The following is a 23476-nucleotide window of genomic DNA, read 5'->3' on the forward strand; positions in this document are numbered from 1 at the left end:
CAAAAGCACAAGAGTCAATAAGTGTGTTACTAAATGCAGAGAGTTTATTAAATATGATCCACCTGGAAATGCCCTTTGTTACAAGAGGTCACACCTGTTTGCAAGCAAGGGTGATGGCAGCATTTGGATTTCGGATTTTGTGTCCTTCATCCAGGATCACGTAGTGCCAGTCATGCCTGCTAATATCATCTTGCATCAGTCGAATGTAGGAGTAAGAAGTGATCAAAATGCCATGGCAATGAGCAATATCTCGAACTAGTTTCTCCTAAAACAATGACAAAATGGTAAAGGAAGTTTTAAATAAGAAATTAAATGAGCATGACTCTTAAAAATCAACCTTTCAATCATGAAGCAATCTACAACACTTTATAAGTATGTACACACACATAATACACACAATGTAATTACACATTATCAGCAAGTTTATGTTTCATTAATCTGTAAGTAGTAAACACTGACTACTGTATCCACTATTGTTGGGGAGGAGGGCGCAAAAGAAAGCCAGAAAAATTATAATATGTAAACACCCAATTTTTACTTTTCTAAAACATCCTTTATGTTAATCCTTGTTAAACTTAAAACAAGGTAGATGGAAAGTGATTTACTATTTTAAAACAAAAGCAAGAAAAGACAGAAAAGCCAAAGAGACAAGATAAATCCAGGAGCTCTAATAAGGTATAACATGAATTCAAGGAGGATAAAATAAAAAGGATATAAAAGAAGCGATTTTTTTTTTTTTTAATGACAGAAAACACCCTAGAGAGCCAGGCAGAAACATCACAAAAGCCATCCACCTGGGTATATACCTTCTAGATAGCTGAATTCCAAAAATAAAGAAAAAAGAGAGAAAACACATTTTTAGTCAGAACAAAACAGATTTTCAAAAAGATTCCCTTTAGAAGAAAAAGACTCTATGTGCATTGGATATCTTTTCCACAACACTAAAAATGTCAGAAAGCAAAGAGAAAGGCTTCCCATAATTCTAGGGGGAAAGCGAAGACCCTGGAATTCTGCATTGATCCAAATTACCAGTCATGCTTGACGGAAAATAAATACATAACTCCCACCTTCAGACATGCAAGCACAGAAGACAGACCAGCTGGAGATGGGTTACGAACAGCACACCCTATCCAGCCAGTGCAGGGGCACAGTCACTAAAAGAATATGGTCCCTCCCTTCCCAGAGGAGGAGGCTGCTCAGGATGCCGCAAGGGAGCAGACACCAGAGCTCCCCACTAGGACGCTCATCCCAGACAAGCACTCACAGCAACTGTCTGAGAAGACAGTTGGCCTATTAACCCCCAATCTACAGATGAGAAAACTGTGGCTTGGAGAGACAATAAACAATATTATGAGGTCACACAGCTGGAAAGTGGTACAGTCAGGCTCTGAGTGTAGAAAAGCAGCCAACTCCAGAGCTAGTATTAGCTGACTATGAGGCAACACTGCTTCTTTCTTTACTATATTAAAAGAAAACATTTTAAAGAAACAACTACATGTACCATACATACCAGTTCTTAAAATAAATTATTAAAACAACAATTAAGTAAATATTAAAATACTGTTTTCTTTTTTTAAAAAAAAACGTATTGGACTCTAGCTGACTTACCACCTTGTGTTGGTTCCAGGTGTACAGCAAAGTGAATCAGTTATACATATGCATAGAGCCATTCTTTTTCAGATTCTTTTCCCATACAGGTTATTACAGAGAACTTGAGCAGACCTCCCTGTGCTATACAGTAGGCCCTTGTTACTTATCTATTTTATATATAGTAGTGTGTTTACAACACATTGTTTTAAATACTAATGAAACTGTTAAGAAGGGATCTAAAATATAAAAAGGAACATATTTTTCTGCTACTATAATTCCAGTTTAACTTAACAAAACCTAAAATGAGAACAGGAGAAAAGAACGGTGTACTAAAAATCCCACTTTATCTAAGAGTAGAATAAGGCACAGGTGATGGATACTGCTGAATTCTTTATCAAGAGATAAAAACAGGAGTTCCCATCGTGCAGCGGAAATGAATCCAACTAGGAACCATGAGGCTGCGGGTTTGATCCCTGGCCCCGCTCAGTGGGTTAAGGATCTGGTGTTACCATGAGCTGTGGTGTAGGTTGCAGATGTGGCTCGGATCCCCCATTGCTGTGGCTATGGCGTAGGCCAGCGGCTACAGCTCCGATTCAACCCCCAGCCTGGGAACCTCCATATGCAGCAGGTGCAGCCCTAAAAGGACAAAAGACAAAAAAAAAAAAAAAAAAAAAGAGAGAGAGAGAGAGAGAGAGATAAAAATAGGTTGAAATACATTTGAAAAAAATCTAAGCCCATTTACTGAAATAGCGGCTACTTCAGCATAAATGTCAAAAAAGAAAAAAGATTGTAGAACTATTAAACCACTGTCAGGAAAAAAACTAATAGGAAATAGAAAAGAATTAGAGAAATATAAAAGGTAGCAAATACAATAAACAGGAAGTGAGGTAGTTGGTTTCAGACTACACATTTATGTCAGGGTCTCCAGTGGGTTGTCAGCAGTGAGACTCTCTATTGGGAAAGTACAGCCAAAACCTAGCCTTGCGTTTAGGAGATCCAAACCAGAATGGCATTGAAAGTTAAGAGTAGGGGAACAATCAAAGGTATACCAAAGAAATGCAAACAAAAACAGGGCAGGATCAGAAATATAAATATCAGAAAAAAATAAAATGAACAGGAAAGGGAGGGATATTTTGTATTTTTAAGGAGCCAACACACGAGAAAGAAGAGCCATGCCTGCCTGCCCAGTGCACTGCACCGGAACTGAAGGCCCAGCCCTCAGAGCTGCATGGGCCAAGTGGCACATCCACAGCCAGCAGGGACACAGCCACAGCTTCTGAGTTCAGCAATCAGAAAGAGAAGATGACGAAAGACAACTAAAAGGTTAAAAATTAGGGGCATTCCCATTGTGGCTCAGCAAGTTAAGAACAAGACTAGTATCTGTGAGGTTGTGGGTTCGATCCCTGGCCTCGCTCAGTGGATTAAGGATCCAGCACTGCTATGAGCTGCAGATACAGGTCACAGTGCAGCTCACATCTGGCACTGCTGTGGCTGTGGCACAGGCCAGCAGCTGCAGCTCTGATTCGACCCCTGGCCTGGGACTTCCATATGCCACAGGTGCGACACTAAAAAGACAAATAAATAAATAAATAAATATTTATTTATTCAAGGGATCTGTGTATCGCCGTCAGCGAATGTCTTTTAACAGCTCTCAGCAGACCTCAGACCACATGAAGAATCTAAGGCTGAAATCAAACTGAGCAGCCAATGCAATCGGGTAAAGAAGGAAAGTGGCACAGTAGGACAAAAACATTAGTGAAGCCTAAGGAAAAAACCTGGCAGACCTGATAAAGCAAAAAAACCTTTTGAAAAGACCAAAAAAACAGACAAACCTCTGAAAAGTTAGCCTGAAGGACAGAATGAGAAACGTTAGAGGAGTCACCACAGATGCAGAGAACTCAAAATGTTAGCCAATGCCGTATGCAGTCTAATGCCAAAAATCTGAACACTGACAGAGGACAGTTGCTAGAAAAATAAATTACCAAACAGACCCCCTAAAGATGAGACAAACCAATCAGACCAATACTGAAGAACTTGAAAAGAATGCTCTGCTTTTCCCACCAGAAGTCTACCAGACCCAAAGGGTTTTATGACTGAAGCAGGAATCGACCTTGTTATTTAAATGGTTCTAAAACACAGAAAAAGGATGTATTCCAAATCGTTATCTTAAGGCTAGCAAAACCCTGTTTTTAAAACTCACAGATGCAACACACACTTGTGCATACCCCTCCCCACTAGAGATGTATTACTTTGTAAATAAAATCTAGCACCATACTAAGCTAATAAGACATCACTGGAATAGAAGAATAGCTAAATATCAGGATAACTGATAAAGTAATTCATATAATCATAATTATACAAATTCTATAAAATTCAGTATCTTCAAAAATGATATTATCTTAATAAATAAGAATCAGAATAGTTTCTAATTCAACAGAATATAAAAGAGTGTAACAGGCACCAAGAAAATTTTGAAAGAGGAGAAGAGAAACTGTATTCTCACGTCATAATACAAAACTTCAGCGTTTAGAGCTCTAATACCTGGTACTATTACAGGTTCGACAGGTGAAAGCTATACTGATATCATGAATACTGTTCTGCCACCTTCCCATTCGCAGTCTTTAATGCCAGCATTAATACTATCTCCGGGGCCACAGTCATCACTTCCTGACTTTTTAATCTTATGATGAATGCAGCAGTAAACACCTGAGGGCTCACAGCCTCACAAACACAAGCACAAGTTCTCTCAGGCGTCACCTCCATCCACTTCTCCCCGATGACTGGCTCCACGCCTGCCAGCGGCCCCGCCATGGTGGCTAGTGTTCAGTGAAAAAGCAGCCGGCTGTCCCAAGATGCAATGCTCCACCCTGAGCTCATCCCACCAGTCCTGAGCCTTTAGAAACCAGAGCTGATTTCAACAGCTCCTCCACATCTAAATTTCCCACTGAGATTCTGGGCAGGCAGCTATCCCAACTCTCTCCCCCATTTCCACCTCTTCTAGGAGGGCAAGGCAGCCAGAAGTCAGGAAGCAGAAAGGGCATGGGGTGACAGCAAACTCACAGAATGCCCCGTGCCCCGATCTACTCCAGGCACGGAGCTGCATGTGCATGAAAGAATCAGGAGAGGAAAACAACAACGGTTTGGGGCTTGAGGTAGAGCAGAAGTGAAATTACCACTCATACATATAGAATGTCCATGGGTCACAGCCAAACCCTGGCCATGTGGGTCCACTTGCTCATGACCCTGGAACTCCTAACTGCTGGCTGCATAGACTAGCCACAGTCATTCCACATACCCTCCAAGGAACATCACCCTAAACTGGATTCTGGACATCATGGTACCACAGTTAAACAAGATGCCAAGCCTCTCAAATACATTCCACCAGAGCGATGTTTAGCTTCTTTGGAGCATTTAAGAAGTGAAGTTTATTTGGAACATTCTGTAATGTTAGCTCTAGAAATACAGAATTTCTACCATATGCAGAAAGATGTATGATGATGAATAAGAATCAAGAAGATGCTTTTATAAAAAGAGTAAGAAAATAAATCTGTAATGTCATTGCAAATATAACCTCCACTTAACAGACACTGGGTAAAAACACATCTATTTGTTTTCACCTGATTCCATCTCAGAATTCTATAACTGCCTAGACCAGAGTTTCAATAACTGTGAATTGTTGAATATTATGGACGTCTCTATCCAAACACTTAAGACAAATCATCTCGGGCGGTTTCAAATTAAAAGCTTGTAAAATATGTAACCTCTCCTAGTTTTTGCAATTAATAGGGTACATCTGCAATTAGCCTGACTTACTGAATGCAGTGCTGTTGTCATTAAAAGATGTCTGTGAGAGTGCTGCTGTTATTATGGAGGCTCAGGAGACCAATCCCTCCTAGAGGGCAAACAGTGGACTGGTGGAAAACAACAGCCATAAATCACACTGTCAGGCAGCGGGGAGAGCGGAGTGGAGCACAGGCACATGAAGGCCATTCACGGTAAACACAGCACGGCAGCTTCCCAGGCAGGATTTACTGCACCTGTAATTAATTAAAATTTCCTTCAAGCTAAATCTTTAATAAACAAGGATTTGTGCTGACAATGAAGAAAAAAAAAAGGGCTCCAACAACATAATTTTACAATATCCCTCAAAGAACAAGCAGAGCATCTATTATTTCTCGTACCAGGTGTATATAGGAACTACATCTTGAAAGTTAATAGGAACTACATCACTTTGTGTTATAATCTGTGTACTTGAAGTGGGTCTGAAATATTTAGGAAACTTGAGGGACCGTGTGGCCCTTTTCTGCTTTTATTCATTATGTTTTTACGGACTCCCAGCTTTTCACAAAGCCAGGTCTTTTTATACTAGTGTTTCAGAAAACGGGCCTTTTTAAAGGACACGTGATGGTAGCTGCATCAGATGGCCATGTTTCTGTGTGGTCTGTTCTTTAACCACGCTTTGCATTTCCCAAAAAGAATCATAACATTGTATTTCACTGCTTCTATTTGGGGCTAATGTATCTAGACATGAGGAAAAAAGGTCTAGATGTGAATGACCGTGAATATTTTTGATAAAGCAGGTATGAACCTTCTATCTTGAATGTATTTATGCTGAATCAATCAGAAAAGTCATAGCATCTTTTCTCAAGTACAGAGATGAAGAGATCTACTATTTCCTTCATTTCTAATAGTGGGAATTACCTGAGTAAATGTTACATGCCAGGGACCCCACTAAGCCTATCAGGCACACATATTGACCCAACGAGTCCTCACAAAATTACCCCAAACTGCCCATTTTCAAGAGATCCAACTAGGCTCAGAGAAGCTAAGTGACTTGCCTCAGATCACAAAGATATACAATGGCAAATCCAAGATTCAAACCTTGTTCTGGTAATTATAAAATCTAGGCTTTTAAATCTTTACGCTATTGCTTCGTTTCCTAATCCTATGCCTCTAAGTGCCATGAACGGACCAAAATGATACATCTCCTTGAATTATCAAAGATATTCCACAGAATTACTCTATCTTACAGAGCAGGGTAAGGTGGGAGAGCTCCAAAGTGACAACTGTTTCAGAATATAAGCAAGAAATCTCTCACTACACATCTTCCAACACACTGAAAAAAAAAGGGTCCTTAATAATTAAATAAACTTTACAACGCAGTGCTAAAGATGCCACTACCTACTGTGAGTGATGGGATAAGTATCACAAAACTGCCTTCTTTTATTATCGTTCCATATATTTTCTTTCCTCAAGAAAATGATTAGCTTTTCAAGGTCATATCCATTTTTTGGAGCCCTAACAGCATCAAATACATGCAATATTGTGTTTATAGTTATTCAACAAATAAACATTAATCAACTTACATATCAAGTTTCTCTCCGTTAGAAAACAGGGACCATAAAACATAATGAGAAAAGGAAAATCGTAGATTCCTATTAAATGAAATTTCAACTGACCATTAAAGTAGATTCAGAGCCAGAAAATGTCTTTATCTGATTTGATCATTTGGTTGAAAATATTAGCCACATATTTTTTTGCCCAGTTCCTGGGTGTGTTTTTGATAATTCTAAATTATGCTGTCAACCAAAGAGAACATTAACAAAGATAATATAGGATCACATGGTGACAGAGGTGGGAAGCTAAAAGGCAATTTAAGGAAGAAGAATGATAAACACACTCCCTTTAGAAGTTGTTTGATCATTTGCTATCTGTTCTCTAAATGAAAACCTTTCAAAATTTTCAAAATTTTACATCTTACCAGCTACAACAAATCATTAGAAAAATAAAAATAATCTATATAAGCAGAATAATTCTGGCATTATTACCCATTTAAGTTATCTAAAGAGAAATTCCCCACCCTCTTTCCTCTAGCACTGAATGTCCTATGCCAGAGCACAACTATTACATTTAGACAGGACAGCCAGTGGGCACAGAAAGCTCCCCTATGGAAAAAAGGAATCTCAACCTATAAGGATGGAAAGGAAGCCAGACATTAGACGCTGGGTTAGAGGACAGACCAGCACTGACTGAATATTTGAATTGTGATTTTCTTTCTATAGTGTTTACTTTTTCCATTACAGTCGCTTTACAGTGTTCTGTCCATTTTCTACTGCACAGCAAGGTGACACATACATGTATACATTCTTTTTTCTCACATTATCATGCTTCATCACAAGTGACCAGACCAAAACAGACAGACAGACCAATGGAACAGAACAGAGAACCCAGAAATAAACCCAGACACCTATGGTCAATTAATCTTCAATATAGGAGGCAAGAATATAAAATGGGAAAAAGTCTCTTCAGCAAGTGATGCTGGAAAAATGGGATGGTTGCATGTGAATCAATGAAACTGGAACACACCCTCACACCATGCACAAAAATAAACTCAAAATGGCTTAAAGACTTAAATGTAAGATAAGTACCACCAAACTCCTAGAAGAGAACACAGGCAAAACATTCTGATATCAACTTTACAAATGTTTTCTCAGGTCAGTCTCCCAAAGCAACAGAAATAAAAGCAAAAATAAACCAATGGGACCTAATCAAACTGACAAGCTTTTGCACAGCAAAGGAAACCATAAAAAAAAAAAAAAAGACAATTTACAGAATGGGAGAAAATAGTTTCAAGCAATGCAGCTGACAGGGGTTTAATCTCTAAAATATGCAAACAACTTATAAAACTCAACAGCAAAAAAGCCAACAACCCAATTGAAAAGTGGACAAAAGACCTGAACAGACATTTCTCCAAAGAAGACATACAGATGGCCAACAAGCACATGAAAAAATGCTCAACATCACTGATTATTAGAGAAATGCAAATCAAAACTACTATGAGGTACCACCTCACACCAGTCAGAATGGCCATCATTAATAAATCCACAAATAACAAGTGCTGGAGGGGGTGTGGAGAAAAGGGAACCCTCCTGCACTGTTGGTGGGAATGAATTGTGATTAATGTAAACTCGGAGTTCCTGTTGTGGCTCAGTAGGTTAAAAACCGACCAGTTATCATGAGGATGAAGGTTTGATCCCTGGCCTTGCTCAGTAGGTTAAGGATCCAGCGTTGCCACAAACTGTGGTGTAGATTGCAGATGCAGCTTGGACCTGACTGGCGTTGCTATGGCTGGCAGCTGCAGCTCGGATTTGACCCCTAGCCCGGGAACTTCAATGTGCCAAAGGAGTGGCCCTAAAAAGAGAAAAGAAAAAGAAATGTAAACTCTTACAATCTGACACACACCTGTAAGCTAACAGAGTGCATAGGGTGGGGACAAAGATCTATACACGCAAATATAAAAGGAAGGAGAAAAGGAATCAAATGCCACTTGGTGTTTTAATCCAGAAGCCAGAGTTCTGACCTGGGAGGTGTTACTAACAAGGTTTGTGCAGAGGAATTAACACATTTTCAACACATCGGCATCACAAATGATAAACTGATATTAACATTAATACATTAATAATAAATTGCTTTTTTTTTTTTTTTTTTTGGCTGCACCCATGGCATATAGAAAGTTCCCGGGCCAGAGATCCAACCTGCACCACACACAGCAGTAACCAGAGCCAGAGTCACAACAGTGATGCCAGGTCCTTAACCTGCTGAGCCACCAAGGAATTCCTGATTGTGTTTCTAAATGGAGAGTCTGGTTTGAAAGATACAAAAGAACATCTTTTCAATCTTTTGCATTACAGCTCACCTCTTTAGCGATCTGGGGTACTTTATAATGGAAAAGGAACTATCCAAAGAGTTAAGGGTCAAACGTAAAAACACAAGTCTACTGCTTTTCCTCAAAAGTTAAGAAACTTCAAGTTAAGTCCTTGGTAAACTGTTAAGCACTAAAAAAATTATGAGCAAGCATATGTATGCACATGTCTGTATGTGCAAAACCACCTCAGAAGGTGCATAACTATAAACAAAGGTGAAATAATTTATTCTCCAAGCAAGTTAAGGAAGCAAGTCTCACCAAAAGAGACAGTGACCAGTGTCAATTCTACTTCCATTAATTAGTCAATATATTTCATTTACATGAAGGTTGTTCTTCAGGCTATAATAACAGCAGAAATGCAAGTAAGCCATGATATGGTATAGGTATGAAATGTATTAATTCACCAGTGCAAAGTAAAGATAAACATGAAAAATATGCCTTTTAAAGCCATTCACCAACTGATGAATCCTAGTACAGAATTCTGTAATACAAAACATTAGAGATGTCAATAGACAAGAGAAGTGAAAAAAGAAATAAAAAATGTTTTATGAGGGTGATGACAGAACAGTGATAACAATTTAGTTTGACTGGAAAAACAATCTAAACTTATTTTCATGCTGCTAAACACAAAATAACTTGTCTTTTTTTGTTTTTGATTGTGGCAGCTACCCCACTTCATTAAATTATTTCAACTCATTTGCTTTTTCATTTATCATTTAAAATTCCTTTGGGAGTTCCCGTTGTGGCGCAGTGGTTAACGAATCTGACTAGGAACCATGAGGTTGCGGGTTCGGTCCCTGCCCTTGCTCAGTGGGTCAAGGTTCCGGCGTTGCCGTGAGCTGTGGTGTAGGTCGCAGACGCGGCTCGGATCCTGTGTTGCTATGGCTCTGGCGTAGGCTGGCAGCTACAGCTCCCGATTCGACCCCTAGCCTGGGAACCTCCATATGCCGCAGGAGTGGCTCAAGAAATGGCAAAAAGACAAAAAAAAAAAAAAAAAAAGAAAAAAATTCCTTTGATTTTAGCAATAGCTAATAAAAGCAAGACTCCGTCTCATCAAAACTGAGCCACCAAATTAGAGATAGTCGTGATTCACTTCTATTGCGATCATGAACAAAATGGGGATTTGGGGGAAAGGGGGTGCTGGCAGAATTGCAGACACTGGACTTTGGTGGCTGACATGTGTGTAACTGAGCAAGGCAAACGCTGGACAGCTCTTTTAGCTGACGCTGCTCAAGTGCTCTGAAACTCAGAACAGAGAGAACTCACAACAAACTGCCACTTCTTGTCTACAGAGTAACCTGCAAACCCACAGTGAAAATGTGTAACTGTTGTCTATTCAGCTACAGAGCACTTGGGATACAAAAATGATAAGGGTTGGTGTTCCCCCTGGGGTGCAGTAGGTTAGGAATCTGACCACGGCGGCTCAGGGTGATGTGGCGGCAGGGTTCAATCCCCAGCCTGGTATAGTGGGTTAAAGGTTCGGGTGATGCCATAGCTGTGGGGTAGGTCACAGCTGTGGCTCCAATTCAATCTCTAGCCTGGGAATTTCCATATGCCTTGGAAAATAAAATAAAATAAAAAATGAGGCCACCCTACAGAGCTTACAGTCTAGATTTTAAGTCACAGATAAGAATTTCAAAAGCTTAATATAAACTATCTATTGCTACCCATATAAGAATAGGTCAAAACTTCCTTCTTGATGATGTGGCTAAAACTACGATAAGTGAGGAAATGCAAATTTCAAAAAACAGTGATTCCACTTACATGGTGAACAAGGATTCAAAGAACAAAAACCAACTAAAAGGCAACACTACAAACTATAAAATTCTCAAAATGGCAGGCTGGTTTTTTGCTCATTAAAAACACACTTTAAAAGCATGTTAACAAATGGATTTACCAATTAAGAGCTATTACATTACATTTTGAACCCACTTTCCTAAAATTGTGTAAAGCTAATAATGCCCCAAATCCAGCCAGTTAAATGCTACATAAGCCCCCTGATTTCTAGTCCTACTCAAGCTACCAAGTTTGTGGCACCCTGTATGTGCTCAGTTGTGTTATACTGGACAACAAGCATGTCTCATCACCACTATGGACTGTTAGAATGATAAAGCCTAGTTGTTCTGAAAATACAGAGTTCTAAATTAACTCAATAAGTTTAAATGCATGAAACAAACATAGGAACAAACATTTGAGAGATACATGGATCAAAGCAAAAACAAATAAAGCAGAGAGTTAAAACAAAACAAACAAAAAGGTACCATAATACTGTAGTGTTACCTTTTTGTGGGTAAAGGAACCAGTTTCGTGCAGAATTGCCACTCTGAATGGAGGCCACCACGTGTGAAATTCCTTCACCCACTGATGCATCACTGTCGTTGGACAAACGATTATAGTTGGGCCCAATCCCTCGAACCTGCAACCAAAATGTCCAAGAAGAAAAGACAACCATGAATGACAGAATATGGACAATCAACTGACAAAAAAACACATAACAGTCCAAAAAGAAAATCCTAGTTACTGAACTTTACTGACATTTTCTTGAAAGAAAAAGCTATTGGAGGATAAAACCCACTATGTGAAATCCTACAATCCCATCAATTAGTGGGGCAGGTGTTGAGAGGAAACACCAGCTAGTACATGAAAAGACAATGTCTATAACAAAGTAAAAGACAAACAAAAATCATGTAACAAAGGAGTTCCCTTGTGGCTGCAGAGGATTAAGTATCCAGCATTGTCACTGCAGCAGCCCAGGTCACTGCTGTAGTGCAGGTTCAATCCCTGGCCCGGGAATGTCCATATGCCACAGGAAAAGCCAAAAAAAAAAAAAAAAAAAATCCATAACAAAAACACTTCTCTCTCTTCTATTACAGATTACTGCAAGTATTATACAGTGTATTGTAGCCTAAGTGAACACAAGACTATTTTCAATTGGCCCCAAGCTTTAGAGTATACTAAGAGTCTTCACCCCTAGGATTTCATCCTCACAGCCCCAGGAAGTGAGCAGAACTGAAATCCTGCAGTGTTTGGGGCTGCTGAGGGCTGGTGTGCCCAAGGCCCTATGGTCACCAGAAGATGGATCAAAGCCTCAAGTCAGTCTTCCAACCACTGCAGCCCACTCTTGCTATATCATGCCGCTCACCTCTCAGTGGGTGAGCATCGGAGTGACCGTTCCACCCAGAAAGCCTAAAGGAGTGCAGCCTACTCAGTTCCCATGGAAAGCAGCTGAGCACTGCGTAGCAAGAGTCCTAACAAGAGGCATGTGTTGACCCAGCAATCTCAGGACAAATATCTGTGTACCAGGATACTTTCAGTAGCATTATTTGTATTATGGGGAAAGTAGGCGCTTCCTGAACGTCTATAAATAAGAGAAGGCTTGAATAAACCATCCCATTTCCTCACGACAGCACAGGCTAGTGGTGAGGAGCACTGCCTGGGTCTGAATCCCAGCTCTGCACGCACTAACTGAACCTCAGCATCTCATCTTAAAATGGGGACAAAAATAATACTGCTCTTACAGGGTTATATGAAGGTTAAATCAATATCAAAAGTTCTTAGAACAGTATACAGTAAATATTATTAAGTTTTGTTAAATAAGATGGAATATCACATAACCATTAAAATCATCTTTGAAGAATATCTAAAGCCTAGAAAATGCTCATAAGTCTTTTAAAAAACAAAATTATTTAGGAATCACTCCTATTCACTTACACACACCAGGAGCCAGTAAACTGGTCATAGTCACTGTCTTAACATCCATCTCTCCCCTCTCTCCTTCCAAAAAGAACCACAATCGTGTGCAGGTACCCCCTCTTCCTTCCTAGACATGTACTGGAGGAGACTGACCACTCTCTGGCTGTGGCGAGGAGGGGAGAAGCCAGAATCTCAGTTCACCTGTGACCTGTCAGCACACAGCACTCCTCCAGCAACACTCAGTCCACTGAGGGGCCCAGGAAGAAGAGCTGGCTCAGGTAAGGTCTGGGTTGGTCTCGCCTGCTGCACAGGAACAAGGAAACAGCCTGACAGCCACTGGCACTTGTGAGGTGATATGACCACTAGAATCGGCTTTAGAAGCCCCTGATGACATCACTGAGCTGCTCTGATCATGCTGTATCTACAACCTACCTCCCCTCTGTAGGTTTTTAAGTGTACCACACATTTTGTGAACATTTAACCCAATTTGAGGCCAGGGTTTTTTTTTACTTACAGTGAAAATATCCTGATATATGGTGTACCCTCCATATAGGCAGCACCTGACTGAATCTGACCCACCCTGCCCTCCTTCTCTCCTGTTACCATGGAACAGGTGCCCTTTCTTTTTCTTTTCTTTTTTTTTTTTTTTTGTCTTTTTAGGGTGACACCTGCAGCATATGGAGGTTCCCAGACTAGGGGTTGAATCAGAGCTACAGCCACTGGCCTACACCACAGCTCACAGCAACACCAGATCCTTAATCCACTAAGCAAGGCCAGGGATCGAACCTGCGTCCTCATGGATACTAGTCAGATTAGCTTCCGCTGAGCCATGATGGAAACTCCCAGGTGCCCTTTCTCGTCTGAGCCCATAGCCCCACTACATCAATGCTCCTACATGGACGAAGCTGCTGTACTTGGGTCTTGCTGGGAGATGGGTGCTAGTCAGGGCATGAAATGAAAATCAAGCAAAAGTCAAGCTAACTATGGGACTCTCCTCAGCACTGGACTCACACTCAGCTGGTACTACCTGAGGCAACAGGGAGCCAAGACTGACAGATGACACTGAGACCCACATGGCCTACCTCTCACTCATTCTGCAGCAGAGTCACCGGCACTTTTTAAACTTTGACTCTCTGCAGCCTACCTTTTTCTGCCCGACAAGGATGTCAAATATCTGAAGCTGGATGCACATATCCACTGCACACACCTTCCCCATGCTATCTCATTAACCCCCACAGTTTCAATTACTCTTTCTACACTGACGATGCAAATCTCAGCCTCTAGCCCCAATCTTTTTTCTGATGTCAAATACCATACGCCTGGACGTCCAACTGCTGGCTGATCTCTCGGCTTAGATGTCCCCACAGCACCATACGTCATCCTCCTTGCACCTGGCCCTCCTTCATGTTTCGTAATCCAATGGGAAGAACTGTCACCTATCTCCAGGCACCTCAACTGGAAATCCAGGCCTCCTTCTTGGTCTGCCTCTCTTGATCACCTTATAGAAGCTGTACCAAGTTCATGTCACATCTACCTTCTAAATCCATCTCAAAGTCACCCAGTCTTCCCGTCTATACTGTTAACACTGCACTTCTGGACACTATCATCTCTTACCTGGGTGACTGCACTTTCTAGCAGGATCGTTTTAAGAGTGCAAAATCTGAATGCCTCATTCTTTTGCTTAAAAGCCTTTCCGTGTTTGTCAGGACAGTTTGAATGCCTTAACCTGGCATCTGAGAACACGAGGAGGATCTGACCCCTGCCTACCTCTTCAGCCTCACCTCTCAGGGCCCCCACCCCAACACTGGGCCCCCACCCAGTTGAGCACTCCCCAGCCAGTGCCATCTTCAGCTCCTCCAAAGTGCATACTCCTCTGACCTCTTGGCCTTTGCTGTGTCCCGTCTTGCTCTCTTCACTTACCTGTCTTTCAGCCCTCAGCTTCTTCTATAGAGCCTTCCCTGTCCCTTTTTCTCCAGATAGGTTAAGGACCCTTCCTTGAAGCACCCACACCAGTTAGGACCTGTCAGAACATGTATCACCCTTATTGTAGTTGCGTGTTAGATCCTTCCTAAGCTCCTTGAGGGTATAGGGACAGCCTCTCTTCTAATGATCTCCATGCCTAGACCACAAGAGGTAATGAATGTATATTGGCTTTACTAAAGGAAAACATTTTAAAGGCTGGAAGGAATTATACTGCAACGTTAAAAGAGATCATTATCTCCGAGCTGGGAAATCAAGGGTGGTCTTGCTACAGTTCAATAAATGATACCTGAACTTAAATTTTTTTTTGTCAATTAGAGTAAATCACACAGTACTCGAAATATTAAAAATAATCTTCTGTACAACTGAAGTACCTTGCAGTTCTAGTAGAATAACAAGCCATGACTTAAATGGAGTTTACCCTTATGCTCCAATGTAACTAAATGCCTCCATCCACTTCTAAATCCTCTTAACCTCCAGCTACAGTCACTGTCCCTGCCCCTCTGCTCTGCAGAATGGGCTCAGATTGCAAGAAGCCAGGGGCTGACCCTTCCCACAGAACTAAACCCTGCTTTGCTCCTCCCCAAGGGCAGGTCTCCCTCCAATTTGCAGGCACTCCTTCAAATTCCCTGAAGGAATATGACTCTGCTGGCCCCTTCCAAGACCATATTCCTTTCTAAAAAGGATTAAATGCCCCATTCTTTCTATCCTCCAAGGGGAATTAAAGAGTTATCACCAATATGCACTTAGCAGGGATTAGGAAACAACCAATCAAAATCTATCTAAAATATTTAAAAACAAACTCAGTTTCAAAGAGACATGAATACATACATATGCTTTTACAGGTTACATAGCATTTTTGCTCATTTAAAACACACTTTCTACCAACTGCTAACTGATGACTCACACTCTGCCATTGGAGGCCAATATTTTATTCTGGCTGAACATCCATCTGGCTTTATTATGCCCTTTAATTTCTGCCATTCTGTCTATTAGAAGAGTGTGGAGGTTTTCACACTGAGTGGAAATCTAGGAGCATACCTAGATGGCCCTGAACCACAGAAGGAGCAATCAAATCCATTAACAGTCACATCAACTGCACCACCTTTCCCAACCCTCAATACCGGTGAGAAAAGCATAACAAACGGCTAAATGTATGAGGATGATTAGCATCAATTACCAAACTGGCTACAATTCCTTTCATCTTTGATTATCATTGATTACCTAATGAGTTTACAACAAGCCTATAGCTCTATGGTCAAATATTTCAACCTGCAGGATGGAAATCTACTCAGAGCCTTGAATTTACTAGGAAATACAAAGTAAAAATATTTCACCTTTGAAATCTTATGAACTTTTTCTTGTCATTTACTTGTAATTAGGAATTCACTAAATGATATCAAAGTATTTAACTGAAATTTGAAAAGTAAATAATTCACTTCCCCTTTATCATAAAATTCAGGGGGCCTATTATTATAATATGAATGGCAAAGTGAAAAGAAGATAGTGTACACATTATGAACTGGAGACACAACAACCAGTACAGATTTTTATAATAACCACATGTAAATATGCTTCTCCCTCACCTTTTTTTTCTTTTTAGGGCTACACCTGTGGCATATGTAAAATCCCAGGCTAGGGGTTGAACTGGAGCTGCAGTGGGTTAAACTGTTCTTAACCCACTGAGCCACAACAGGAACTTCACTTTCCCCTTTTTAAAAACATACACAATAAAACATATTAAAGAAACAAAAACAGGGATTCCCACTATGGCGCAGTGGAAATGAATCCGACTAGAATCCATGAGGATGTGGGTTCGATCCCTGGCCTCGCTCAGTGGGTTAAGGATCCAGTGTTGCCACAGGCTGCTGTGTAGGTCACAGATGCAGCTGGCATCCTGTGTTGCTGTGGCTGTGGCATAGGCTGGCAGCTGTAGCTCTGATCCAACCCCTAGCTTGGGAACCTCCATATGCTGCAAGTGTGGTCCTAAAAAGCAAAACAAAACAAACAAACAAACAAAAAAACAGGAGCTTCCTGATAGCTGAGCAGGATAAAGATCTGGCATTGTCACTTTTGGGCTTGGGTTGCTGCTGTGGCATGGGTTAAATCCCTGGCTGGGGCATTCCCATCGTGGCTCAGTGGTTAAGGAATGTGACTAGCATCCATGAGGACACAGGTTCAATTCCTGGTCTTGCTTAGAGGGTTAAGGATCCAGCATTGCTGTGAGCTGTGGTGTAGGTCACAGACGTGGCTCAGATCCTGTGTGGCTGTGGCTGTGGCTGGCAGCTATAGCTCTGATTTGAGCCCTAGCCTGGGAACCTCCATATGCCCCTGGTGCAGCCCTAAAAAAAAAAAAAAAGAGAAAAAAAAAAATCCCTGGCTGGAAACTTCTGCATGCTATGGATGGCCAAAATAAAAAGAAACAAAAGGAGTTCCAGTCGTGGCACAGTGGTTAACGAATCTGACTAAGAACCATGAGGTTGCAGGTTCGATCCCTGGCCTCGTTCAGTGGGTTGAGGATCCGGCGTTGCCATGAGCTGTGATGCAGGTCATAGACACGGCTTGGATCCGTGTTGCTATGGCTCTCGTGTAGGCAGGCAGCTACAGCTCCGATTGTACCCCTAGCCTGGGAACCTCCATATGCGAGTGCGGCCCTAGAAAAGATGAAAAGACAAAAAATAAAAATTAAAATTAAAAAAAAATTAAAAAAAAAAGAAACAAAAATTTTAAAAAGTCTTTTACCATGAAGTTCCTTCTTGACATCCCAGAGACGTACACAATTTCAATGACTTGGTGACCTTGAAATTAGAACCACTAAGACCATCTCAAATTAGGGCCCCAAAATCTACAGCCTGCAAGCGTTCAATGGAAATGTACATAGCCAATGAAACAATGCTGGCTCATGCAGAACTTAGGTTTGACTATTCATCTATTTTTCTTTACGACATAAACACAGAGTAGAACTCCAAATTCACCTAGTTTCAGAGGAGGACATACTATAAAATCATGAGGAAAATGTTACACATTTTGTTCTGGCACATGCACGTGGAAGGGACCAAGCTCCTCAGTACATCTCTATTCATAAAGATCCCAGTTGTTTGGATGATATATATCTGCATTCTGGGAAGCCACTTCTACCAATACTATTTTAATAAAGAAGATCTGGGCTATAGTCCAACATGCCACACTATTTCATTATGGAAAAGAGGAGATGTGCATTGATAGTTAATTGATTACAGCTGCTACTCATTATTAGCCCTGACTTCACTCCTAGTAGGACTGTCACCACTTGAGAGAGCATGTTTTAATTTTTCGATCAAAACTACACTGCAGGGATGACTTTAGGTTTCCCAGACCCAGCGTATTATACTCCACACAAGTTTCATGGTAATAGGAAGGGAAAGGAAGCAAAGAGATGGGAAATAAGAAAATCCCAGAAATCATTTAAAGGAAGAAAGACAGTCTTAGAAACTACCAGGGGTAGCTTGGGGCATTCTAGTTATCGAAACAAAAAAACAAAAACAAAAAAACCCAAGAAGAGGTATAGAGAGCCAAGCTAACCAAAGAGCTTATTCAGAACAGAGAAAGCATTTTTTAAATGGTAAACTAATGGCATTCATAGATAAGAAAATGCTAATGCCCATTTTCAACTGTGAATTTTCCGTTCAGATGGTTCGGATGGAATGTATTCATGCACAATGTAACAGAATTCTAATATCTGAAGAAAAAGCTCCACTTCAACACAGCTTCCTTGTAATAATAGAACATTCAGTATTTAGAACTCTGCAAATCTATTTTTCCCTTCCTATAGTTATATAAAAATGTCTAAAATATTCTAAAACTTTAAGTAACTGCTCACGGGAAGTGCTGATCTGCTTAATTAATGAAAGGAGAAAGGAATAAAAACAAAGCAATAAACTCTGAAGATTAAAAAAAAAAAGGTCTTTATTCAGTGGCTTATGGTTTGTATTTGGCTCTCTACTAAACATCTCTCTACTGATGAACCAGACTGCAGGACAGCAACTTTCTGCTGTTGCTGCCTTCAGGCACATGGACACTCTTTTAAAGGGGTCACCAAACCACAGCTAGTGAGTGCCTGAGGTTTCTTGGACATAACTATCCGGTCAATCTCTTGCTGTTACTCATTAGCTAAGCCTATTGGAATCCAAGGAGCTCTTGGATTAACTGGGTTCAAGATCAAACATCCCACACAATTTACCCAGCATTGTTTTTCCCAATACTGATTTACGTAAAGCCAATTTACAGCTTAAATACGGAAATGCTCCCAGGATTTCAAGATAAAGTATTTCAATCCTACCACAGAGAACTAACACAGTTTAAATGCTTATTCTTTCAGACTATTAAAGCATTAATAGTTCATTTAAATTCCTAACGAGAATAAAGATTACAACCTGAAATTAGTTTTCTAGCATTTTAGATGGTCACTTAGACTTTGGCTTTAAAATTTCTATAAAATTCTCAAAGATTGGGAGAGGGAGTAGAAAGCACAGTCAGCAGACAAGTAGGTAACTTCATTAGAAAGGAAAAAAAAAAGCACTATCTCTAAATGCTATCATGTATAATGATTATAGAAGAAATTCACGAGAATGGCTTCTCCAAAGCTTCAACTTTCCCCATGAACAGACTTTGTACTTACTGTAATGCTCACCTGGTCTCCTGCCAGAACAAATATTTTAATGTAAAATTTAATAAATGGAACTAAAGGTATTATGTCTAATTTAAAATTCCATATTGTGTAAACTATTGATATTAACATAATTGAGTTTGTAAACAATCCATTTGTAGATGCTAACCTTAGACACTGTATTGACCCAAAATATCTAGTGGGGCTCATCTGCAAAATGAAGCATCAATGCCTGGAATTCATTAAAAGTGTTACATGTTTAATTTCTCCTGCCCTACAGCTCCATTGTCTCGTAAAAATTTTCCTTTGATGTCCCCCACTAAAAGAATTAAAGGAATATTGTAATTGAAATGTCATCAATAATTCACAAGACCTCCTCCACAGCAATACATCTGATGAAATATTAATTGAGCTCCACAGACTGACAGTCTGCAGAGGAGCACTTGCCTGTAATTTGAACCACGAGTCCTGATCTTGCTGTAGCTCAGACCTGCCAAGAAGGCAATTATCTGGATGGTCTTGCCCAATCCCATTTCGTCTCCCAGAATTCCTCCTGCCTGCTGGCAGTGCAATTCCCACAGCCACCTAACACCTGTCTGCTGGTACCTACAACAACAAACACCAACAAGAAAAAGAAAATGGCAAATGGTGGATAATACACATCATAACAGAAAGTACTCATGAATTAATCATTTGGCGAGGTTCTAGTACCAGTCAGAGAAACATGCCGGATGTGTGTTTTACATGAGTATTATATTTATAAGGTCATACATTTTTGATTACCTAGGCATAAAATCACAAATTTTTCTTTACAGAACATTAACACATTTCTAATTAAACTGATAGATGGGGTAGTTAGGGACTATTTCATTTCTTTTTCAAGCATAGCTTAGTAAACAAGCATAAACTTATTATCTTTTATTCAATATCTTTCTAGAAAAAAACCTCAAATATTTTTAGTTATATAAAGGTCCAACAATTTTTCTATGAAAGGACACATAAACATTTACTTTTTCAATCTGAACAGCATCCAAAAGCAGGACAGAGAACACCATGATTTACCTCATATACCGTTGAAAAGTCACTTGCAATCATAGTATTTTTTATAGGAAAAATTAAATTAAATTTTAAGGCCATTAACAAGTCTGAATAATAGGGCTGCTCACAAAATTAGCACATAACAGATGATTCTGTCACATTACCAGCAGATTAAAAAAAAATAGTTTAAAGACTCAACAACACAAAGGTCTTTTTATATTTTAAAGAACTTGATTCAGGAACTTTGCATAGATACAAAAAGGTCAGAGCTATTAAAATTTTAAATAAGGAGTACAGGTCCAAGAGGAATAATACATTCCCCTCTAAAAAGAAAAAAGAGTTGGGATTTGCCTTTCTCTATCAATGGTATTTTAATTCAATAATCTAAAAATTAAGTTAAAAAAGGAATAAGGCAAAAGGCATTTTTGAGAGTAAAAGAAAGATTCAACATCATGGAATGCTATAAAGATTATATACCAAGTTAAAAAAAAATGTAAAGCAAAACACACTTAAAAGACAATGAAATCTGAAGGTTTTTTTTTTTGTTTTTTGTTTTCCAAAAAAAACCCCAAAGCTAATGAGCTGCTCACCTTAAAAGAAGGTGGTTTTGTTGTTGTTTTACTGCCCCAATGTCTACTCTTTAGTACATGGTACATCTACCTATAATCTCATCATGGATTTCAGTTCTTGTTAAAATTAGTTTTTATACTCCTCTTAGTAAACATGTTATAATTAACTTTCCCCAGTATTTTGCAAATCTATTCCACAAGTATGAATCTAGCTATTGCCATGATTATCTATCTTATAAGGAAAACTTTGAGAATTTTGTTGCTTAAGTTTGCTAGTTATAATATATACACTGAATATGCACCCTGGAGGAGAGGATTTAAAAGCCAAACACAGTGAAGTCTAGTATGGATAAAAGATCATTTAATTTGGGATGAAGGAAAAATTCTATTAACACATGGTATATAATCAGAAAATAAAGGCTACCAACCACCAAGGAGGCCTATTGCTAGGGAGGCACCAGACCAGGTGGTTTGGATACAGCCTCACAACCACCCATTTTATGGTTAGGAGATGAAGGCACAGAGGTGAAGTAACTCGCCAAGGGTCACACTGCTAGGAAAAAAAAAAAAAAAGAACAAGCCAGAACTGAAATCTGGAAAGAACCCCAAAATTCCAAAGTGATTCCACTTTGGAGACAATACTGACCAGCAGTTCTCAACCAGGGGTAAGGGGTGGGGAGCCTATTTTGCCCCCTAGGGGACAATGGGCAATACCTAGAGACATTTTTGGTTGTTACAATTGGCAAAGTGCAAATGTTATCCTGTGGGTAGAAGCAAGAGATGCTATTCAACATCCTACAATGCACAGAATAGTTCCTACAACAATAAATTATTCAACCCAAAATGTCAGCTGTGCTGAGGATGAAAAACCTTGTGAACGAGTTACACTGGACTAATCTCAGCTATGGAAAAAGATGTAGTCCAAAAAGCAAAAAGCTCTCCAAAAAACTGATGTACGTTCAGAATCACTAAATTCTAGTCAATCAGCCTCCTTCTACTGAGGTATAGAACAACCATGGGACCAGCTCCTCTGGGAGAAGAGGGGCCAAAATCTCCCAGTGGTCAGTCCAGCGTCTTACCACTATACCACACTGCCTCCACCCAACAGGGATCCAACACCTCTCTCTGTTTGGGGCCAATCACCTTAAAGTGGGAAGAATCTAGAGAGGAAAAATCAAGAAATCATAAAAGGAATAAGAAATGGTGACCAGCATGGTATCTCAGAGGGAGTTAGGACCTCTGGATTCTTGGGACCCATTCTCTGTGATTCTAGGCAGAGACAGTGTGCTGGATGCTTCCTCATCCACAAATGTAATTTCCAAGAGTATCCAAACAGATATGACTGTGTGTTTAAGAAGATGATAAACATTGAAGAAATGACTTAAGGAAAAATATCTATTAGGCAGCCCTGTAAGTCATATCACTACGTGGAAATCCCCAACCATGATTGGGACGTTGTACAAAGATGGCGAAGAGTGGTTCTCTCTTTCCGCAGAGGCCCTCAAGGCTGCACCAGCACACTGACTGGCAGGCAGGTATCACCAGGTGAGGACCTGGGTGGCCTAGGTTCTGGCTCCAGCAGTGCCACTAACTGACTCAGGTTCTGTTGCTTTAATTTCCTAATAATAAACACTGTAAAACAATTATATACTTTAAATGAAATCCAAGCAATGGAATTCAGTTTTCAGAACCTCTGGAAAAAAAAATTACTCTTGAGGGAACGTTAAAGACTTCTACACACTACTGTACAGTAGTAAAAAAAAAAAAAAAAAAAAATTACTACACTCTGCATCTCCCATGACCCTAAAGTATCACAAAATAACCACAGATAACTGGTATATCTGGGTATTGTCACATTCACCCAAGACTGCATTTACTAGTATTGGCTAAAAGTAAGGGCCAAGGATTAAATTTTGTCATTTGATGGCCAAATCACACAGTCAAATACATCTGCTGGGCAAATTTGCAAAAAAGAATTTTAAAAGTTAACCATGATCTTGCAGAAAATAGCACTTAAATAGATAAGTGTACCTGCTGACTCCCTTGTGTACAAATATACCCTGTTAATTTCATTCCACAGAGTGAGGTAAATACAGTAAAAATACATCTACAGCTTAAAATTAAATTGGCCTGGCTAAAACTTAATCATGAAAGAAAAATAGAGATTCTACCAATCCTATTATTTTTTTTCATATGGCAGAAGAAAAGGAAGAGTAGTTTCATAACATTTATGAAATGTTTAAAATCTTATTTTTG

At 39.8% G+C, this 23476-nt stretch overlaps 1 protein-coding gene across 5 annotated transcripts in view; it reads right to left on the bottom strand.

Annotated features, from left to right (window-relative positions):
- The window catches only part of ERCC6 (ERCC excision repair 6, chromatin remodeling factor), a 77123-nt gene that overhangs the window by 20273 nt on the left and 33374 nt on the right, over nt 1–23476 (bottom strand). For all 5 annotated transcript variants that reach the window (XR_014827504.1, XM_084996497.1, XM_084996495.1 and 2 more), the window contains 3 exons: nt 20061–20219; nt 11576–11711; nt 95–265 (listed from right to left, as the gene is read on the bottom strand). Coding sequence is in view for 4 of the 5 variants with exons in the window: in XM_084996497.1 (XP_084852623.1) it covers nt 95–265; nt 11576–11711; nt 20061–20219 (466 nt within the window). In the remaining variant the exon portion in view is untranslated. The remainder of the gene's footprint in view (nt 1–94; nt 266–11575; nt 11712–20060; nt 20220–23476) is intronic.

This window comes from Sus scrofa, chromosome 14 (assembly GCF_054392235.1).
Source record: "Sus scrofa isolate SSC_HxYL_T2T_F1_AM1 chromosome 14, Sscrofa_HxYL_maternal_Yorkshire_Landrace_v2.0, whole genome shotgun sequence".
NCBI classification, from domain to species: Eukaryota; Metazoa; Chordata; class Mammalia; order Artiodactyla; family Suidae; genus Sus; species Sus scrofa.